Source organism: Cupressus sempervirens, chromosome 6 (genome assembly GCF_028749045.1).
Source record: "Cupressus sempervirens isolate cs-2001-9-10 chromosome 6, ASM2874904v1, whole genome shotgun sequence".
In the NCBI taxonomy this organism is placed as follows: domain Eukaryota; kingdom Viridiplantae; phylum Streptophyta; class Pinopsida; order Cupressales; family Cupressaceae; genus Cupressus; species Cupressus sempervirens.
In genome coordinates this window covers 78708514-78730550 of record NC_143123.1, presented here as the reverse complement: position 1 = coordinate 78730550, position 22037 = coordinate 78708514, and the positions used below count along the sequence as shown (strand labels likewise).

The 22037-nt window shown below is 38.2% G+C and overlaps 1 protein-coding gene across 1 annotated transcript in view; it reads right to left on the bottom strand.

The window, feature by feature from the left end:
• Positions 1–3452: 3452 nt before the first annotated feature.
• The window catches only part of LOC149551244 (uncharacterized), an 83384-nt gene continuing 64799 nt past the window's right edge, over positions 3453–22037 (bottom strand). Inside the window, exons 4-6 of the mRNA XM_089786806.1 lie at positions 5546–5815; positions 4289–4444; positions 3453–4005 (exon numbers count right to left, since the gene is read on the bottom strand). Of these exons, the coding sequence (XP_089642932.1) occupies positions 3886–4005; positions 4289–4444; positions 5546–5815 (546 nt within the window). The 3' untranslated portion in view covers positions 3453–3885. The remainder of the gene's footprint in view (positions 4006–4288; positions 4445–5545; positions 5816–22037) is intronic.

The following is a 22037-nucleotide window of genomic DNA, read 5'->3' as shown; positions in this document are numbered from 1 at the left end:
CACATTTTTAAATGCATGGATTTACATGTTTAAATATTTCAAAATGCCTCTTTAGTGCAAAATCATGGTCTCTAGAGGCATTTACATATTTACAAATATCATTTCCAAAGGTAATAATTATCTTATTTGTTCTAAATAAAACATAAAGTTACTCTGAAATAAATCAAACTATATAGTTGATAAAGTCACTTAAGTCAAAAATTAAAAAGCAACTCAAATTAAAAATATAACATAAAGTGTTATATAGTTACTTTGAGTGATAAATTTAAATGATAAAGTAACTTCAAAACATAATATAAAGTGATTTTATGATTTTTTTCCTTCAAAAAATGAAATGTGATTTTTTAAATCATGCAATTGTGATGCAGAGCAGGAAAATCCCCAATGGAGATGTCATAACCCCCAACAAATAACCACATAGCAGAATATAAACAAAAACACAAGATATGATACCAATTCGCAACTCTTTATTCATAAAAACAACTGATTACATGCAATGTGTCGGGCTATAAGGCCTTCCTAGTTATGGCCAAATACAAAGCAATTACAATAGTTCTTCAAAACCCCTCAAGATCCAACTCAATTCCTAGCTAGCCCAGATCTATAACACAACAACAATTTGGTAGAAACCTCCAAGATCTCAACTTGTGCTCGCAAGCTACCAAGCGATCTCCTTGTTTCTAAACCACAACCACTAGCTCTTCTCACAAATTCTCATTCCAAATTCCAACTCAAATCTTGCTCGCCAACTCCCACACTAAACTGAATTGCCTTCTTCTTCCTATTGCTTAGGACACTACCCAAGCCCTCCTTAAATAGCCAACTAAGCCACGAGTCAGCTAGTCAAGCATTTAATTATAATATAGGTCCACCTCGGAAGAGTAAACGAAAACTCTAACAAACATGAACAAAACTAAATACAAAGTTATATTTAGGCCCACACATGAACCAATAACATGTCCCTCTCTTAACAAGATCCCATTTCATCATACGAAATTGCGCAAGCGAAAAATCCACTTGTTTCACATGAAATTGGCCAAAAATCGATACCCGAGCAAAATCATGATATCTTCTAGCTCTAATTGAATTAGAACTTGAGCTTTGAACTAAAGGTAGTAATTTATGTCCTCTACAACCCCTTAAGTGCACAAAGGTTGATTCCTCAAGGATAACTATGCATCCATCTCAAAAGTCATGCATAGAAACTCGTCGCAAAAACTGACAGAAATCGATACTCCAAGAGAATTGTAATATCTCCCAACTCATAATGAATCAAGACTTGCGCTCTTAACCATAGATAGTAATCTAGGCCCTCTTCAATACTTGAAATTTTCAGCCTCTGAATCATTGCACATAATTTGTTTGGTCACCTACAACAAGCACGCAAAAACTAGAAAATACAACTCCAATAGCAAGGAAAAACAACTATAACTTCAACATGATCCATCCAATCTCTATGCACACAAACAAAAAGGTTCCCCAATGTGTCTCCAACACATCCCCAATCACACAAACCTCAACTCCACCAAAATCCAAGCTCGGTGCTCCTGCATCAAATTGCATCTGGAGAGCCCATCTTTTGGGCACGACTACCAACTCCAATTAAGTCCTAAGATAAACCAAATCAAAAGGAAAACTGAAAGAAATGATTTGAGCAAAACCAAAAGACCAAAAACAAACAAGCACACTCAAAAATGATAAAAATGACGTTGAAGGCTTCAAAAATTTAGCATAGGCTCAAAAAAAAAAAAAAACTAAAAATACTTAACGAAAGCCTTCAATAAAGGATTCATTATATCAATTGAAGTCGATTGGTTGATCAATGTTATCCAAATAAATAATTAACTGGCTCAGAGAAATGTAAAACTAAGTTGGAAAATTTTCAAAATGTTAACTAGATTTTGTGGTGACAAAATGCAAGTTAACAATCAAGACTCGTGTTCTCCCAAAAAAAAAATTGATGAGGTGTGCTTATCATAGGAAATATTATTTGCATCATCAAGCGGAATGAGATAATCTGCAACTAGATCTTGTGGGAATGGAGGAACACGTGGATCTCCAAAGGGCTCCAAAATAATGGTCTAAAATATGTGTAGGCAGTTAAAATACTCAAGAAAGGTCTTTACATCGGAATAGAAAAGACCCATGGTGTAAGCAATCAATCATTTGATATCCACTTTCTTTTGAATCCAAGAAAACTTTTTATTCTTGAATATTCGCTTAGAAATGAGTCCATAAATATTAGGGAAGATTTTTATCCACCTAAAATATGCAAGGATGCCCTTCGACCATGATGCATAATTATCCCCAATAAAAAAATATAATTGCAAGATGATTGGTATATTCATTGATTTTACCCATGATGTACTTCTCTCAAATTTTAAAATAAAAATTTCTAAAAAATATTACCAAATGTGTAGAGATCAGCCAACTGAAGGCCCATTTGCAAAACACAATTGCCTTAGATTTGACTTTTACCTGATATAGACAAATTTATAGTCAAAATTTATGGAAACAACCACCTGGACACAATAGCAAGTTCAAGTCTTGCTCTCAACGTTGTTGCACCTCCGAATCTAAATCGTGGCCCTCCAAAATTGAAGCAAATAATTCTCCAGAGGTTATGCAATAACACTCCTATGACTCTAATATTGTATAAGAATTTGCTTAGGGCAAAGAATGAAAATGCCAAGATCTAGAAGCTTAACTAAAAGCACAAGAGGGAGAGGTAAAATGATATGATCAAATTGATTATGTCAATAATGATCAACAATACAATGAATAAGATGCCCAATATATTACAATGTAGATATGCCTTAATATATAAGCAATGCATGATAACTAGGAGCGATGCAAGTGATAACCTATCAACTACACAAAGTGCAATCGCATGTCCACCAAAGGTGAATCATCATTCATGGTACAAAAAGTATGTGCGACAACAAGAGAATGAATATGTGATGGGAGAAATAGGTGGATCTCACACACAAAGAGGTATGAGATAACAACTGCAACACAAGTAGATCTCTCCAAAACAATGTGTTGAAATAAAATGCAAACTCATATGTGTATATATGATAATTAATATGACAATGTATTATCCTAAGTAAACTTATGTAAAATGTAATTAATAATATTTAATTACACCATCTCAACACATAATAATAATTAATCTCAGCTTTGACCAATTACCCATCCAAAAAAACAATTGCTCCGTACACTTGGTTTTGTCTACAATTTTGCCTATTTCAATCATGCATGTCATTGTAAGAACGAAAACCAAAAGAAAAGTGAAAAAAATATTAATCATAATGATGAGCAAATGAAAAATGAAGTTGCATCAGTGTGTGCCTATGTTATGGAAGAGATTATAGAGAATTCTTGTATGCCTACTTTTCAGTATCAAAATTAAGTGCATGAGTTAATAACTTTCATGGTTGAGTACAACACTATACCGTTATACATCTTTATTTCGAAAAGCGACCTTCCACAATTGCTTCTCAAAAAGAGCACTCAAAAGTTTTAAAAGAATGTGAATCAAAATATACAGATGGTATCATCCTTAAATGTTGTTTGCTAAATAATCTAGACTCGTGTGGATATGGTACAAACAAAATTTGAATGTAGATTCCTGGTACATGATTGTTTTCTCTACAGACCAGTGGCTGCATGAAGTTTAGTAAAAGAAACAATAGTTTTAGTTTTTGTGATGACAACAATCCTTGTGTAACAAAATTTGTGCTTTCACTGCCTCTATAATTTATGGGGTGGCTTAAACAGGTTAATAAATCAATCTACCAAGGCTACTCAAATGAATCACAAAATGCATCATCATGCATCTGCTGTGAAATATTTTAATAAACCACAATTCACTGTTGCAAAATGTTATGGGGCCACAACACTACCAATTGTATCCAACAGAGATTCAGTCCAATCAGCTTTGAAAATTAGAGCCTGTAATGTCTCTATGGCATCATAACTTGGATCTAGCTTTCTTTGCCAACCCTGGGAAAAAAGAAATGTTGATAAAATCAATATGTTACATAAATACCAAAACAAAAATTTAAATATAGATACTGCATGATGAAGCGATTGCACTACTATTTTGATAGGACCACTAATATTTTTTATTTTCTACTCATTGAAATTTGATATGATATCCCCTGTTTCATAAGGGCACTGTGCCTGGAAGATTCTATTTGCAACTTAGAGTATGTTACTTATCCCCATTCCTGGCTCTATTTACTTTTACTATTGGCAATACTTTTCCCTCATCCGAACCACATACCTCAAGGACCAATGTTGTCACCATCACAGTGCATACATTTCCATCAATATTCACTCTATGTTGTCTCACTTGTTCAAGCAACTTGTGCATACAATCCGACTGATGTAAATCTTTGCCTTCCGGTGTACGCCAAAATTTGAATGTAGAATCAACATCCTGCATACATATGGAAGCACAACAATGTACGAACTCAAAATCTTGAAAATAGGCAATGAATAGTGCATAAACAACATATTTCCTTATCAATGTTAAATGACACTACATTTAAAGAATTAAGGTATAAGTTATAAACTTATATCTAAAGTTCATGCATTCATTAACAAACTATGACACAACAAGAACAGGTCAATTATGCCCTAAGTGAAATTTTATATTCTTTTAAAACAAACACAGATATCTTCCAAAGTTATATCTAGTTCATGCATTCACTAACAAAATAGGTTAATTATGTCCAAAGTGAAATTCTATACTCTTTTAAAACAAAGCTTCGATATCTTCCACATTAGTTGCAAACTTTAAAAGGTACTAAAAAAATTTCCATGCTAAAAATATCATTAGATCAGGCCCAATGAACACACAACAACACAGGTTGGGTAGTGTTCCAAAAGATGATAATAAATCCAAATGCAAAACATAGATGTTCACTACCAAAGTAAACATTTGATGTGGACATTTACATACAAGGTAGTGAAATTGGCATAAAGGTTCAAAGGACACAGATAACAATAGCCAACAGATTGCGCATGTTTATGTGGATTGCAGCTTTACCTAGCATGTACCTTAACCAATTTACACTTCTACAACATGTTCAAACCTCAAGATGGCATCAAATCTCAATAACAGGAATCTCTTAAATACTTCACTGGTTTATGGATCAAGGGTAAACACTAAAACTTTTGATGCATATAGAGCATAATTTCATCCAAATGAATGTTTTCCTCAAATCTACCCAAAAATGACCTTCAGAAGCAAATCTATAAACTTGAAGGCAAACAATAATAAATATAAATGTGTGATAAAGTAAATTCCAGATATAAAATATTTGTATCCTACAACAACCAAAAGAATAATAAAAGCTAATATACAAATGGCAATACCGGGAAACTTGGTGAAATGTTGAAATGAAATGCAAATTTTTAATGGAAATCAAATGTTGAGCCCTTTGATTGAATAGGCACATTGCATTTAAAAGAGTACATAATTTAAGCACTCTGTTTTTCCATCTACCATTACACAGTACAAAGAAAAGCCCCGTACCTTAATGAAAGCATCTGGATCAGGACAGGTCTGATGTCTTGAAAACTTCAAAGTGTACTTTGCAACTGCCTGGCCATCCCTTATTGCAATAGCTTTGAAGAACTCCAACATATTGAGCCTGTCATTCTCAGAGAGCTCTGCTGTCATACCTACATCGAGCAAAACCACATGGGGCTTACATGGGAAAAGGTGTTTACTAGAAGGTCTATCTGATCTCATACGAACCAGAATATTTCCAGGATGCATATCTGCATGGATAAAATTATCAACCTGAAATAACATCAGATAACAATTAGAAAGGAAGTTTAACTTCTTTCAATTACCTTTTTTATTGACTCTCCAACAAATTATTATTGATAATGAAGTCTTCAAATCTAAACAAAAAATTTCCAATAACAACTATTCAGTCAAAATCAACAATTAATCTGCTGTGGTTTGGAGTCTTAGCTTGTAAATTTAATAGTGATCCACTTTGGTCAGCTTTCAAATTCCATTTCCATTGGATAATGAATTATGATGCATCGTCATCCTTTCATCAAGCAATATGTATGCTAACTGTGGATAGGATACAAGTTTAGTCAATTTTAGTTTAACTCAGTTTCTGTGGTCAAAAAACATTGAAGTTGGCTGGCCTTCACTTCCTGTTTGGTACTAGGTTCGAAAATGTTGAATGCATAGATAACTTTCGAGTGGCAACTTCAAAAATTGGAAGATGAGTCATGCTTGAATGACCTAACCTACAAAAATTGTCACATCAATCATCTTCCATGTGAATGAAGCACAACTGTTTAAAAAACTTAAACTAAAGACATTGCTATCCAATCCTGACAGTCAACACAGAAATACCATGCAGAAAGAGTTAATTGTCAATTTTGATTATAATCATAAGTAAAACTATAAAAAAAATAAAGCTGAATCCATTTCAGCAAAAAGTTTGAATGCAAACCCTTCAATGACTACAAAATTGACAAAAATAAGGATGATCCATGTTTTGAAGGGATTGAATTACATAGATCATCTCATCTTTCCAATCGATTATTTGTATCCCATATGAAATAATTTCCATTATGATCAAAATGTTCGATCCAATGAAAAGATATGACTAAACTAACATTTTAAATTTACCTAACTTGCTTTAAAAAAATTAATGCTATAATTTGTAAGATTTTGACAGGTTGCTTGAGACACAACATTGTGGTCACTGTAACGGCTAAAACCAAAATTTCTTCCACCAACAATCTTTGGCATCAAAGATATGGGCATCTAAACATACACTATCTGTCTCAACTAGTTTGGGGAGGATCTAGTCGTTGGCTTACCCAGGATTCAGACTCTTAATCATGGAGTTCGCAATATTTATCAAGTTGGAAAGCAACATTGGATTCCATTTTCGGATGGCAATACTCAGCAAGCTTCCAAGGAATTACAATTGGTTCATGTTGATTAAAGTGGACCAATGAACACAACTTCACTTACTGGATCCAAGTATCTTTGTTATTTGTTGATGATTTTAGTTACAATGCACAGGTGTATTTTAAACAAAAATCAGAAGTGTTAGCCTCTTTCATAAATTTATGGCATTGGTAGAAAGAGTCAAATCAACAAATAATAACTCTTAGGTCAGTCAATGGGGGGGAATTTGTTCTTTTGATTTCTCCAACTTTTGTACCACACCTTACACCTCTCACCAGAACATGGTTGTTGAATGGAAAAACCGCACAATCACCGAGATGGCCCGGTATATTGGAACATAGGAATCTTCCAAAGAACTTTTTGGCAGAAGCAGCACACATTGTTGTCTATCTTCTAAAGAGGTCTCCCACATATGCCATTACGAAGAAGACTCTAAATGAAGTCTGATCTGGACAGAAGCCTAAAATCACTCACCTAAAAGTTTTTGGCTCTTCATCTTATGTTTAGATCCTAGATGCAAAGTGCTCAAAACTAGATTCCACGAGCTAGAAGCTCAGGTTCAAAAGATAAAATGAAAACCACATCAGCTGATTTATATAGACACTAATCATCTCATAATCAATTGGGATTTTGCCTTTGATGAAGAAAAAAGACCTTTTCAGCTCTCCTCTATTTTGAGTCCTAAGGATTAACCTTTGCAAGCAGAGGATTTGGGTGTTAGTCTTCCATTAGGTCCACCTCATGGAAGGGATTCAAATGCTCTAACTTTGAAATTGCGGAGTCTCCCAGGCATCATATTGCACCACCCAACTTTCCTCAAGAAGATATTAATCTACATTTTGTTATCCTGTTCCAGCCATCCTAGAATCAGATGTCAGTACTACACTCTGACCCAAAAGGTCAGGCCAAGACCATAGGTGATCTCCATAATGATGAGCTCATTGAGGGTAGATCAGCTAGAAACAAAAGCAAACAGAAGAATACAATTAACTTATCTTTTATAGCCAACATTCACAGTGCTTATGAGCCTCAATCTTGTACAAAGGTTAAATGTAACAAACACTTTTCTTGGGTCTTAACTAACAACTAGCATATCCAAAAAATACAGTTATTACTTCACATTCATAGGAAGACAATTATATTAGTTATGTTCAGGTGAATGAGATTAATGGTTACAATCAGTTGAACGGAAATTTCATAACTAATAATTGTAGACACCATCAATGAATTTAACAAAGAATTTAAAATCTACATACCGTAAAATTCAAAACCGAAATCTGTCTAGGGATGCTTCTGCAAAACCCAGGTTAGTCCATATATACCGCTTATCGAAATGACAAATACCATCAAATACCACTATATCCTTTAGGGTATCAAATACCACTATATCAATTAGGGCACCAAATACCACTGTATCGTTTAGGGCATCAAATACCATTGTATCATCCCTTCTCTTTCCATTGCTAACGATGGCAAAAACATACAGTTAGAAGATATGCTCATATTCATTATTCACGTAAATGAAAGATTGAAATAAGAATCCAACAGATAAACCTATCTCTTGCAAATAGATATATTCCATGTTCAGTTGGAAGATCAACCGATCTAACTAGTTGTCAATTACATTGACAAGAAAAGTTGCTTTCATTAAAGGAACTAACTGAATCGACAATATAAATCAATCCATCATATCTTCTACTTGTGTCAACATCATAAAAGTAAAATACCTGTTACCAACAAATGTTTGAAAGCATAACTTATCTTGGTCTGGTGCATGTCCTAACATCTTGTGGAGAGGGGAAACATTGTCAGGGGCTTAAACTCCCAACTGTGGACCCTTAAAATATTCCCACATAATCTCATTCGAGAAAAGCCCTCCCTACTTGGAATAGACATGGTACAACTTGTCCATCCACTAAGCATCCTGGTACTTAATTCCACCACTCGACTTGACAACAAGGTACATATTGGACAAATATGAGCTTACTTGGAAGTTCTTAAAGGTTTAAATAAATAAGTTATATGATAGTTCTGATTTTTGTTCTTCCTTTTTGCAGGAATCTCCTTCACCTCTTCACCCCATTTCATTGGCCATCCGGCTAGGGTGAGTCCTTGGTATTCGATCATTAATGGAATTCTTCCATGAGCAGTTCATTGCTGGCACTCAGCTGATGCAAAGATGATAATTCATTCCTGACATTAAGCTGTCTTTGCAACTCAAAGACCTCACTCTTGTTTAATAAGAAATTTGTATCATCAGAAGTAAAGGCCAAACTGTTCAAAGATAAGAGGCACACATTGCATATTCGATCTGATTTTGATACATAATAGTTCGCCATAGATATTGAATAAAATAAGGAAGTTTGGCCATAATGAACTGAACATTATTAATCGATTTGTATCATTGATATACTTTGATGAAGAACAATGGCATATTTAAACCAAAACTTGAATCAATTTTCTGATATATATATATATAAGAGCAGACGTATCTACGTAACCTGATCAATGATAATATGACTCGGCTAGTCCCGACTGGCTGGCTCACAATGTTCTAAACAGTAGAATGCCAAAGTGAATGTCTAATACAGAAAACCAGTATGACAGCAATGCTGAGTTTCACATACAGTGATGGGAGCCGAGTGAAAAGAAAAACCCGAATAGAAAGGAGCCAAATGGAAAGAAAGAGCTGAATGGAAAGAAGGATTCGAATGCAAGAAAAAGAAGTTGATGCCATCCTTGTCAAAGAGATAAGTCTTGAACTTAAGCCATGGCCAAAGATGGCAGTTTAAAAACAAGATCATCGGCTTCTTGGGTCACCGATTCAAAAAGATTAAAAAGGGTGCCCTCAACACCTCACATAGAGAGTTATAAATTTGAAATATTAAGAGTTCCTTTGAGAAGTTAATTATATATATATATATATATATATATATATATATCAAATGATGTCATCGTGCTATTATTATGCCCAAGGTCATATCTATTAAAATATGTATATCTGTATACATGTGTAATTTGGAGGATTATGATTTATTCTAACCTCACATCATCTCGATATATAAATGCACATATATATTTATACATATGTTAATAAAGACGAGCTAGTGAATTAATATCATGGTGGCATTATACATTTATATACATATATGTGTATATATATATATATATATATATAGAAGAAAAATGGAGATGCCAACATAGAACAATAAAGGTAATGATTCTGAACATGAATTATGATAATGATAGCTATATAATTTTCTATATGTTTGACCAAGTAGCTCATGGTATTGCCCAAAATACACTCTTGCTTGCCTAGTCATTTACCCTTAGCCATAGTGATTCAAGATTCATACCTATTTTCCTAATGATGGTGGTGCCCCTATACCCAATTCTTTTCTGACAATGCTTCCACCCTTTTGACATGCTCCCTACAAGGAAATTCTCTAAGAGTTGACACATATTAGGCACATACTACTAGGAGTTGGCACATATTAGGCAGACACGGAACGTGGAGTCTTTTGTGAATGAGTTCCAGGCGAAAGGGACTAGTATGAGCATTCAGGCCAACCACCCACAAGGAGGCCATTGATGTTACATTTAGAGCTCATGGTATTGCCCAACATACACTCTTGCTTGCCTAGTCATTTACCCTTAGCCATGGTGATTCAATATTCACAACAATTTGCCTAATGATGGTGGTGCCCCTATACACAATTCTTTTCTAACAATGCTTCCACCCTTTTGATGTGCTCCCTACAAGGAAATTCTCTAGCAGTTGGCACATATTAGGCACATACTACTAGGAGTTGGCACATATTAGGCAGATATGGAATGTGGAGTCTTTTGTGAATGAGTTCCAGCATATTGCAGTCATTGTTTCGGCCATGTCTCATAGTCATTGTGTGATGTTGTTCAGAGAGGGTTTGCAGGACAGGGAAAAGGGACTAGTACGAGCATTTAGGCCAACCACCCTCAAGGAGACCATTGATGTTGCATTTAGACTAGACACCCCTCCTACTCCTTATCAGGTTGGTAAGAAATCTTCCAGGGATTCTTGGCCTCCCCAAAAGGCCAAAACTTCCCAGGACGAAAGGGGACCACCTTCTAGAACACCCAGGATGAACCAGGAGTCCAGGAATGAGCTGAGGAGGAAGAAACTAGGTTTCTCCTGTAAGGTGCCATTGGAGCCTGGACATCGTTGCCTTGGTAAAGGCAAGGTTCATTTGATAGAGGTGACAACTAAGATAGGCGATGAGGAGATACCTGATACTAATACTGAGGATAGTGGGAAGGAGGTTGAGAAAGAACACCCACAATTAGACCTAGACACTTTGGAGCCCTTGGCATCAACTAAAGTGACTATGGCTACTCTCTCCAATTATCCCAAATTTCATGCCTTTTGTTTGAAAGGTACATTGAGAAACAACCAGCGAATTATGAGCTTAGTAGACACAGGTGTCACGCACAAATTTTTTGACCAGAAGCTAGTTGACAAGCGTGGGTTCCAGTCCAAGGAGTTTGTTGATTTTGGAGTTAAGGTTGTAGACGGTCGTTCTGAGTTGTACTCGAAGGATTCCTCAGCTTAGCATCCAGATGGGGACTATACTCTAACAGATGATTTTTATATGCTACCATTGGATGATTATGACGTAGTTTTGGGCATGCAGTGGTTACAGGGTATTGGACGAACATCATTAACCACCACTACATGTAGCTGGAGTTTCTTTCTAGAACAAAGAAGACTATCTTGAGGGCGACTTCAGATGGTGGTCCTAAGGAGGTAACTTCCCGCACGCTGGAGACTATTATTCATCATGATGACATACTTTGGGCTACATGTTTTGTGAAGTCCAAAATACCTATACCTCAGGGTGGCAAGGCCTTTCATGTAGACAAAGAGTTCATCAAGGGGAAGAACAATACTGTTGCTAATGCACTTTCCAGGAAGCCATCACTTGCTGCCCTATGTTCATTGAGCGAGATTTCGACAGATTGGAAGGCTAAACTTTTAGTTGAGTATTCCAGAAATCAGCATGCTTGTGAGATCATGGATGGGTTGACACAAGACGACGGATATAGTGTAGTGGATGATGTCATCTACTATAATGGTAGGGTCTACCTTGTTCCTAAATCACAGTTGAAAGAGCACGTTTTGCATGCTTACGATGATACTCCTACAGTAGGATATTCGGGTTATAATAAGACTTATAGGGCGGTACAGGAGAGATTCTCTTGGAAGGGTCTAAAGGATGATATCTTACACCATGTTCATGAATACTTGACTTGTCAACAAAACAAGTCAGAGTATGCTTTTTCGTTTGGATTGTTGCAGCCTTTGCCTATACCGGAGTAGAAAAGGACAAGGATATCTATGGACTTCATTACAGGTCTTCCTCGAGTTCAGGGGAAGTACTGTATTTATGTTGTGGTGGACAGGTAGACTAAGTACGCCCACTTCTTTCCTTCACAGGAAGCCGAGTTGTTTTTCAGAGAGATATTTAGACTCCATGGTCTCCCCAAGACCATAATGAGTGACAGGGACAACAGGTTCATGAGTCCCTTCTGGTAGGAGCTTTTTAGGCTAGCAAGCACAAAGTTGACCCCTAGCACTAGCTACCATCCTCGGATGGATGGACTAACTGAATTAGTTAATAAGTAGGTGGAAGGGTATCTGTGCAATTATGTGTCAAGGTAGCAAAAGGCATGGGTGCGTCAACTATATTTGGGCAAATATTGTTGCAATACTATGCACCACATGTCCATTGACATGACTCCCTTCAAAACTCTTTATGGCTACGAGGCATCATCTTTTGTTGAATTGGCTTTCAGTGACAGCAGAGTTCCCTTGGCACAAGATTGGTTGCAGGAGAACCAAGATATCATGAGATCTCTCAAGGGGAACTTGCAGCATGCTTAGAATCAGCAAAAGATGTACGCTGATTGGCACATGACGAAGAGAGCATTTGAGGTGGGTGACATGATTTTCCTTTGTCTACAACCTTACAGACAGAGCACCCTTAAACGAGGAGCTAAGAAGCTCAAGCCTCGTTTTTATGAACCTTACAAAGTACTCAGGCGAGTTGGAGAGGTAGTCTATGAGATCGAGTTACCACTAGATAGTAGGGTTCATAATGTGTTCCACATGTCAAGCCTGAAGAAGGCACTAGGGCAGCATATTACAACATCACACAATTTACCTCCTTTGGATGAAGAGGGTAAATTGACTTTGGTCCCTGAAGAGATTCCTGACATCAGGGAGAAACGATTGAGTAGGGTGCTTCGAGAGTACTTGGTGAGCCGGAGAGGTCTACCCATAGAAGACGCCACTTGGGAGGGTGAGTCCATTTTGCAGCATCCAGCGTTGCAGTTGCTTGTGGGCAAGCATCTCCGAGAGGGGAGGATTGTCATGTCCCCTCTCTAGTTTGACTAACAGAGTCATGAGAGTTGGCCTATTATTGGAGTCTCGTAGGCTAGCAGTGGTGGATAGAGACTTATACTGGATACTCAGTAACTGTAGTTGGTTCTACAATTAGTTTGAGAGCCAATCGGGATAGTTCCTTAATTTTAGGGATTTTCCTAAAATTTAGGAGGTTGTGGCAATGATCAGAATTGAAGTATACGATTTCAGTTTCAGGGTGACAGGGTATATTCCCTAGTTTCTAGAAGCATCCCTAGTTTTTAGGGATGGGAATGGGAATTGGCCCACTGTCATGTCCCCTTTCTAGCAACATGACTTCCATCGGGGGATTTGCCTATCATTGACTCTCGTAGGCAAATAATTTTGGAGAGAGAGTCATTCTGTTGCCAGATGATTACATTCTTGCTCTCGGAGAGTTATAATCCAGTAAGTGGGGCCCGCTTGTTCTAATGTCGAATTGAGATTGTACTTTTAACTTTATAAAGTTATTTATTTAATTTTATAAAGTTAATTAATAATAAAGTACATTATAATAAGTTATTATAACAAGATGTTCTAGAAGCTTCCAGCGACTTCCCAAAAAAAAGAATAAATAGAGGGCAGGGGGCACCCATTTGAAACAGGCAGTTTGTGGATTCGACTTCTATTCTTCTTGGAGCAATTTGTAGTCACTTGGTCTGCAAATTCTCATATTATCTTTGGGAACGAAAACTCCCATTGATAAGCAATTCTGAGGATGTGGAATATCGCCCGAATTATTGCAAACGGGAAGTGATATCACAGTCATTTCACCTAGACAGAGATCTGTGGCCTAAGGCCAATTTATGTAATTTGTTGACCATTAAAAGATCAGTCAAAAGGAAATTAACTGTTGCAGGATTGGAGGAATTTGAAGGGAAAACAAATAATGGCGCATCAGTGATCAGGAAATTCTCCAGGCCGGTCGGGAAACATTACCCAGTCTTAGCTGAATTCAGACAGGCTCAGTCCAAGAAGGGTCGATTTATGCTTAGCCGGCAATAGGAATGAATTGCAAAAGGGCAGGTTGAAAGGGGGAACATATTGGGAGTTACAAATCCGAACCGTGAACCCTCGAAATGGAGATGTGGAAATATTATCAGGCAGAAGTGTGTTTTTTTTAATTAATTTCGGCGATTTTTTTAAGCACCCGCGGCCATTACTGACGCTCGCTCGATGTCTGGAAAAACCTTTGAAGAAAATCGCGGGAGACGATAACGTGTGCAGGAACTCGGGTTTGATTGGGAACCGACCAAGAGAAAATATTGGGCAATCTTCCTTTGAACAAATAGGGACAAATCTGAGACGCAATTCGACCTAGTAAGAAATCCGCCGTCAGTATGGGTGGCTCGAACTTCAGATGACAGAAGAGAGTGTTTGCACAAAGCAATAGCGATTTGTGGACCGGGAGCAGAGTTCAAAAATATTGGTCGAACTTCAAGTTTTGATACTATTTGAATATTTATAAAAAATCATTTACTCTTTACAACTGATTGGTGTGTATCAGATTTGTTTCCATCGAATTATTACTAGAAAAGAGTTAGTTATTCTGTAATAAATTTATACTGTTGGTATTACCACTTCTCATTTGACTAGTTGTCTTAAAAACTACATTTTTCTTCCTCATATGATTGCCAAGTATTTTATAAAAAAAAGAAAGAATCTCCACAGTTTAGTATTGTCTCCAGAGACCTTGTGGTAAGGGTCATCACAGTGGTATCAGAGCAGTAGTCCTGCCATCCTGTTGGGTAGAATATTTTATGCAACCCTATTCCAGATATTATATTCGCAGGAGAACAATATTTAAGGGCAGAGATATGGGTGAGAGACAGTTACAGAGTCCCCCTAGATTTCCCAGAGTTGATGACGATGAAACTAGAGAGTTTTACAGAATCATGACTACCGGACAGCAAGAAATAGCTCAGTCACTACAAGCTTTGACTACCATAATGGAGAGAGTTTTTCAACCCAGGATTCAGGAACAAGGTAGAGGTACACCTGATCATGATAATAGAAGTGTGGCAGGATCACAGGGTGCTCCTAGGCGCAGATCTTGGACAGCAAATAGGCCTACTCGTCCCACCTTCCTAAGGGAAGAGGCTTAGGAGATAGGAGAAGACGATTTGCCGGATGATTTCCAGGATGATCTCAGAGCTGCTACTGTAGAATGGCAGGCATTACCCCCGCATGTGCGTGAACTATTGAACTTTGATCGCTATCTAAATCAAAGGAGAGAGCCTATGAGGAGCAACTTTCAGAATAGGAGGTCTAGAGGGGGTCATGATAGTGAGTTGCAGCGAGCTGTTAGCAAACTCACTTTACCATCTTTCGATGGTAGTGGTCAGATGACAGCTCAGGCTTGGGTTCATAAGTTGGATACATTTCTGGCATTAAGGCCTATGTCCGAGATAGATGCCATCAGATATGCCACTTTGCATTTGGAAGGAGCAGCTCATGATTGGTGGTCACACGGGATGGTTACGTTGCAGCACAACCAGGTGACATCTTACCAGGACTTTGTGGATAGATTGGTTGAACGTTTTGATAAAAAGGATCCGGAAATTTATTTTCGCGACCTCGCTCAGTTAAGACAGTCAGGCAATTTGGAGGTTTATATTAGTGAATTTCAGAGGTTGTCAGTTATGGTACAGGATGTGTCTGAGAGACGGTTGGTTATCCTATTCACAGAAGGATTGTCCGAACCCCTTAAGCGGTGGATTAAGGCATTTGATCCACCAACACTTCAGGAGGCCATGAGGAAAGCGCGGGGTATGGAGCTAACAGCATCTTCTAGTAGGTTCACTTCCAAGAGTACTACTTCTTTCAGAGACAATAAGAAGTTTGATAAGAATAAAGGGAAGAGTATTGAAACCAAAGGAAAATCACCCTTGGATGCAGAAGCATTAAACGATTTGCGCAGAAAGAAATTATGCTTCTATTGCAAAGGCCCATATGACAGGGACCATGATTGTCCTCTGAGACCTAAAGGAAAGGCCAACAGAGTTATGTGGGCATATTACGAAGGATCAGATTCCGACAGTACAGCAAATGAGGATGATCACAGTAATTCAGAACCTGAAGGAGAAACAGGAAATTCAGAACAAAAGGAAGAAATTGAGTTACATTTACAGCAGGGACGTTTGTCTAGTATTCAGCAGGAGGGATCTTTTAGGTTACGTGGTGTTCTAGCAGGACAGAAGGTGATCACATTGGTTGATACAGGTGCCACACACAACTTCATTGATGCACGATTGGTTGAGCGACGTGGAATCAAGACAGAGGAGTTTGAGGGTCTCCGAGTACAGGTTGCCGATGGATACACTCTTAAGTGCAATAGAATGGTCAGAGATATACCTTTACGTCTGAATAATTATGAGTTTAAAACAGATTACCACGTGGTTAATATGGGCGACTTGGATATCGTTTTGGGCATGGCATGGTTACGTTTATTGGGCGAAGTCACTTTCCGTCTCAAGGACATGGAGATCAAGTTTGAGGTAAATGGGAGGCAGCATGTGTTGAGAGCTATCAGAAATAGTGACATCTGAACCATTTCTCTCAGGCATTTGGAAAGATTGGTGAGGCATAATGATATTGAATGGGCAGCCACGTGTACTCTCATGCCCACAAAGGAGGAACAACAAAAGACAGAATATCATCTAAATATCCAGATATTGAGGGAAAAGTATAGTAAGGTATTCAGTGATATTCCACCTGGTACACCACCTGACAGAGGGATTGAACACATCATCGAATTAGAAGAAGGTGCTAAACCAGTTATGATCACTCCATACAGGCATCGAAAGAGGCTCAAAGATGAAATAGAGAAAACCATCAAGGAGCTTCTCGCAATGGGACACATTAGACCTAGTAAGTCTCCTTTTGCTTCTTCAGTAATTTTGGTAAAAAAGAAAGATGGTTCTCTTTGGATGTGCATTGACTACAGAATGCTAATTAAGAAGACCATTAAGAATAGATATCCTATTCCACGAATTGATGAATTAATAGATGAACTACATGGGGCATGCTACTTCAGTAAGATAGACTTGAGATCGGGTTACCACCAGATTAGGGTCAGAGAACAAGACATAGAGAAGACTGCCTTCAGATGTCATTGCAGACACTTTGAGTTTGTAGTGATGCCATTCGGGTTGACCAATGCACCAGCTACTTTCCAGTCTACCATGAATAAGGTCTTCCATCATCAGCTAAGGAAATTCGTGTTGGTTTTCTTTGATGATATCTTGGTTTACAGTCGGACATGGCATGAGCATATGGAGCATTTAGAGACAGTATTGAATACCTTGCAGGCAGAGTCCTTGTATGCCAAAGAGTCCAAATGTGATTTGGGCATGGCCGAGTTATTATACTTAGGTCATATTATCAGTAGAGAAGGAGTGCGGATGGATCCTGATAAGATTCGTGCTATTGTGGAGTGGCCTATTCCTGAGAACCTGACCCAGCTGAGAGGATTTCTTGGGTTATGTGGCTTCTATCGCAGATTTGTTTGCGGATATTCGCGACATGCAGCTCCTATGACAGACTTGCTTAAAAAGGGAGCTTTTGTTTGGACAGCAAGGGCACAGGCTTGTTTTGACAGATTTAAGGAGATCATGACTTCATGTCCGGTACTAGCATTGCCCGATTTCTCGAAGCCATTTGAACTCCAGTGTGATGCCTCAGGAGATGGTATTGGGGCTGTTTTAATGCAGGACAAGCACCCTATCGCATATGAGAGCAGTAAACTCCGTGGGCCAGAGAGAACATTCAGCATTTATGACAAGGAGATGTTAGCTATCATGCATGCATTAGCTAAGTTCAGGCAGTATTTAGTAGGTGGTAAGTTTTGTATAAAAACTAACCACAACAGTTTGAGACATTTCCTTGGGCAGAGAGATCTCAATGATAGACAACAGAAATGGGTGAGTAAGCTACAGGCATACGACTTTGATATATCATATGTTAAGGGCACTCAGAATGTGGTAGCAGACGCCTTGTCAAGCAGGCCGCACCTTAGTTCGATGATTGAGATCTTCGAGGATTGGAAGCATCTGATTATTGCAGAATATGTTAGAGATCCTTGGGCATCTGGGATAGTTGATGGGACAATTGTCGATGCTAGGTATTCACTTGTGGATGACTTGATCATTTACAAGAGCCGGATCTTTTTAGTCCCAGGATCGAAGGTGAAACGATCTATTATGCAGGCTCTTCATGATTCACCCATAACTAGTCATCCCGGGTACTTTAAAACATATAGACAGGTGCAGGAACGGTTTACATGGAAAGGACTCAAGAAGGATGTTTTGCAATATGTTCGTGAGTGTTTTGTTTGTCAACAGAATAAACAGGAGCACACCTTTCCAGCAAGGCTCTTACAGCCACTTCCCATCCCGAGACAGAAGTGGGAATGCATATCCATGGATTTCATTACAGGGTTGCCCAAGGCTCAGGGACGTGATTGCATTTATGTGGTGGTAGATAGACTAATGAAATATGCTCATTTCTTTCCCATCACCACGACTTATTCAGCAGTACAGGTAGCCGAGATATTCTTCAAAGAAGTTCTCAGGTTACATGGGATACCCTGTAGTATTGTCAGTGACAGGGATAGCAGATTCTTGAGTCATTTCTGGAAGGAGGTGTTTCGATTATGTGGCACTGAGCTCACACCCAGTACTAGTTATCACCCACAGACTGATGGACAGACAGAAATAGTGAACAAGTGGGTAGAAGGCTACTTGAGAAATTACGTGGCTGATTAGCAGAAGGTATGGGTGAGATGGATTTATTTGTGTGAATATTGCTATAACACCACTTTTCACATGTCAATTCAGATGACACCCTTTCAAGCATTATATGGGTATGATGCACCGAGTTTTATTGATTTGCTGATGGAGGATATCCGGGTTCCACGTGCCGGGGATTTGATTCAAGAAAGTAAAGATATTATTAGCACTCTTCGGGATAACATTGCTCAGGCACAAAATCAATATAAGCAATATGCAGATCAGAAGAGAACTGAGAGAAGCTTTGAGGTTGGTGACATGGTTTACCTCATGCTTCAGCCATTTCGGCAATCTACTCTTAAAAGAAGTGGGTCAGAAAAGCTTAAGCCTAGATATTATGGGCCTTTCAGGATCACCAGACGTATAGGGGAAATGGCTTATGAACTTGAGCTTCCAATAGATAGCAAAGTGTATAATGTGTTTCATGTGTCGCGCCTCAAAAAGGCGCTAGGGCAGAATGTGGTACCTTCTACAGTATTACCTCCTCTGGATGATGAAGGGAAATTGATCTTAGTGCCGGAATTCATTTTAGGAAGCAGGGAAAAACAGCTCCGCAGAAGGGTAATCAGGGAATATTTGGTCAAATGGAGAGATCTACCAGTTAAAGATGCCACTTGGGAAAATGAAACAATTTTGCAGCATCCAGCTTTGAGATTGCTTGAGGACAAGCAATTTCAGGAAGGGCGGACTGTCATGTCCCCTTTCTAGCGACATGACTTCCATCGGGGGATTTGCCTATCATTGACTCTCGTAGCCAAATAATTTTGGAGAGAGAGTCATTCTGTTGCCAGATGATTACATTCTTGCTCTCGGAGAGTTATAATCCAGTAAGTGGGGCCCGCTTGTTTTAATGTCGAATTGAGATTGTACTTTTAACTTTATAAAGTTAGTTATTTAATTTTATAAAGTTAATTAATAATAAAGTACATTATAATAAGTTATTATAACAAGATGTTCTAGAAGCTTCCAGCGACTTCCCAAAAAAAAGAATAAATAGAGGTCAGGGGGCACCCATTTGAAACAGGCAGTTTGTGGATTCGACTTCTATTCTTCTTGGAGCAATTTGTAGTCACTTGGTCTGCAAATTCTCATATTATCTTTGGGAACGAAAACTCCCATTGATAAGCAATTCTAAGGGTGTGGAATATCGCCCGAATTATTGCAAACGGGAAGTGATATCACAGTCATTTCACCTGGACAGAGATCTGTGGCCTAAGGCCAATTTATGTAATTTGTTGACCATTAAAAGATCAGTCAAAAGGAAATTAACTGTTGCAGGATTGGAGGAATTTGAAGGGAAAACAAATAATGGCGCATCGGTGATCAGGAAATTCTCCAGGCCGGTCGGGAAACATTACCCAGTCTTAGCTGAATTCAGACAGGCTCAGTCCAAGAAGGTTCGATTTATGCTTAGCCGGCAATAGGAGTGAATTGCAAAAGGGCAGGTCGAAAGGGGGAACATATTGGGAGCTACAAATCCGAACCGTGAACCCTCGAAATGGAGATGTGGAAATATTATCAGGCAGAAGTGTGTTTTTTTTAATTAATTTTGGCGATATTTTTAAGCACCCGCGGCCATTACTGACGCTCACTCGAAGTCTGGAAAAACCTTTGAAGAAAATCGCGGGAGACGATAACGTGTGCAGGAACTCGGGTTTGATTGGGAACCGACCAAGACAAAATATTGGGCAATCTTCCTTTGAACAAATAGGGACAAATCTGAGACGCAATTCGACCCAGTAAGAAATCCACCGTCAGTATGGGTGGCTCGAACTTCAGATGACAGAAGAGAGTGTTTGCACAAAGCAATAGCGATTTGTGGACCGGGAGCGGAGTTCAAAAATATTGGTCGAACTTCAGGTTTTGATACTATTTGAATATTTATAAAAAATCATTTACTCTTTACAACTGATTGGTATGTATCAGATTTGTTTCCATCGAATTATTACTAGAAAAGAGTTAGCTATTCTGTAATAAATTTATACTGTTGGTATTACCACTTCTCATTTGACTAGTTGTCTTAAAAACTACATTTTTCTTCCTCATATGATTGCCAAGTATTTTATAAAAAAAAGAAAGAATCTCCACAGTTTAGTATTGTCTCCAGAGACCTTGTGGTAAGGGTCATCACACCCACATTGCCCAACATCAATCACAGGCAGGTATCAGGACCCATTCACTGATTATTTGGTTGGTTTGGCTTTCCAGTTTAACTTGGCTTTCCAGTTGACTAAGTTTGTATTTAAATAAATTAAAATAAAGCTATTTACATAGCTAATTGGACTAATAAGGGGATTTTGGCTTCATCTAGTCAGGCAGACCTATGTGTTTCGTTGGAAACGTCTTGAATTATTATAACTTATTTTCATCATTTGGAGACCTTTGGGCACCTAGAGTTATGTTATTTGAGGAAAGGGGTGCTTTTCCTATGCATAAAGACCTTTTAATTGACAAGATGTCATTTTATAATAAAGGGAAAGGCATATTCTCCCTTTAGCGTTTGATTGGCTTTAAGAGGGAGATAAAAGGAAATGTTGGCTCATTCTTTCATTATCTTTTACATCTTCATTCTTAGTATTTGCGATTTTGCCCTGAGGAGCAATTCTAGAGGTCTAGGACGCAAACCCTAGAGCCTAGCTATTGGGACGCAAACCCCAATAGATGGTTTCAGCAACATTCTACAATATTGTTTCAGCAGTTGACAAAGATTGTTAAGTTCAGCATTGAGGGTGCTTGTGCATTACACGTTAGGAGTCTTGTTTGGCATGTTGGGATCTTCTTGCTACCTTGGCCTGACTATACGGCTGCCTTTCAACTGGCGTGTGGTTTGTTGGTTAGATTACGTCAACCA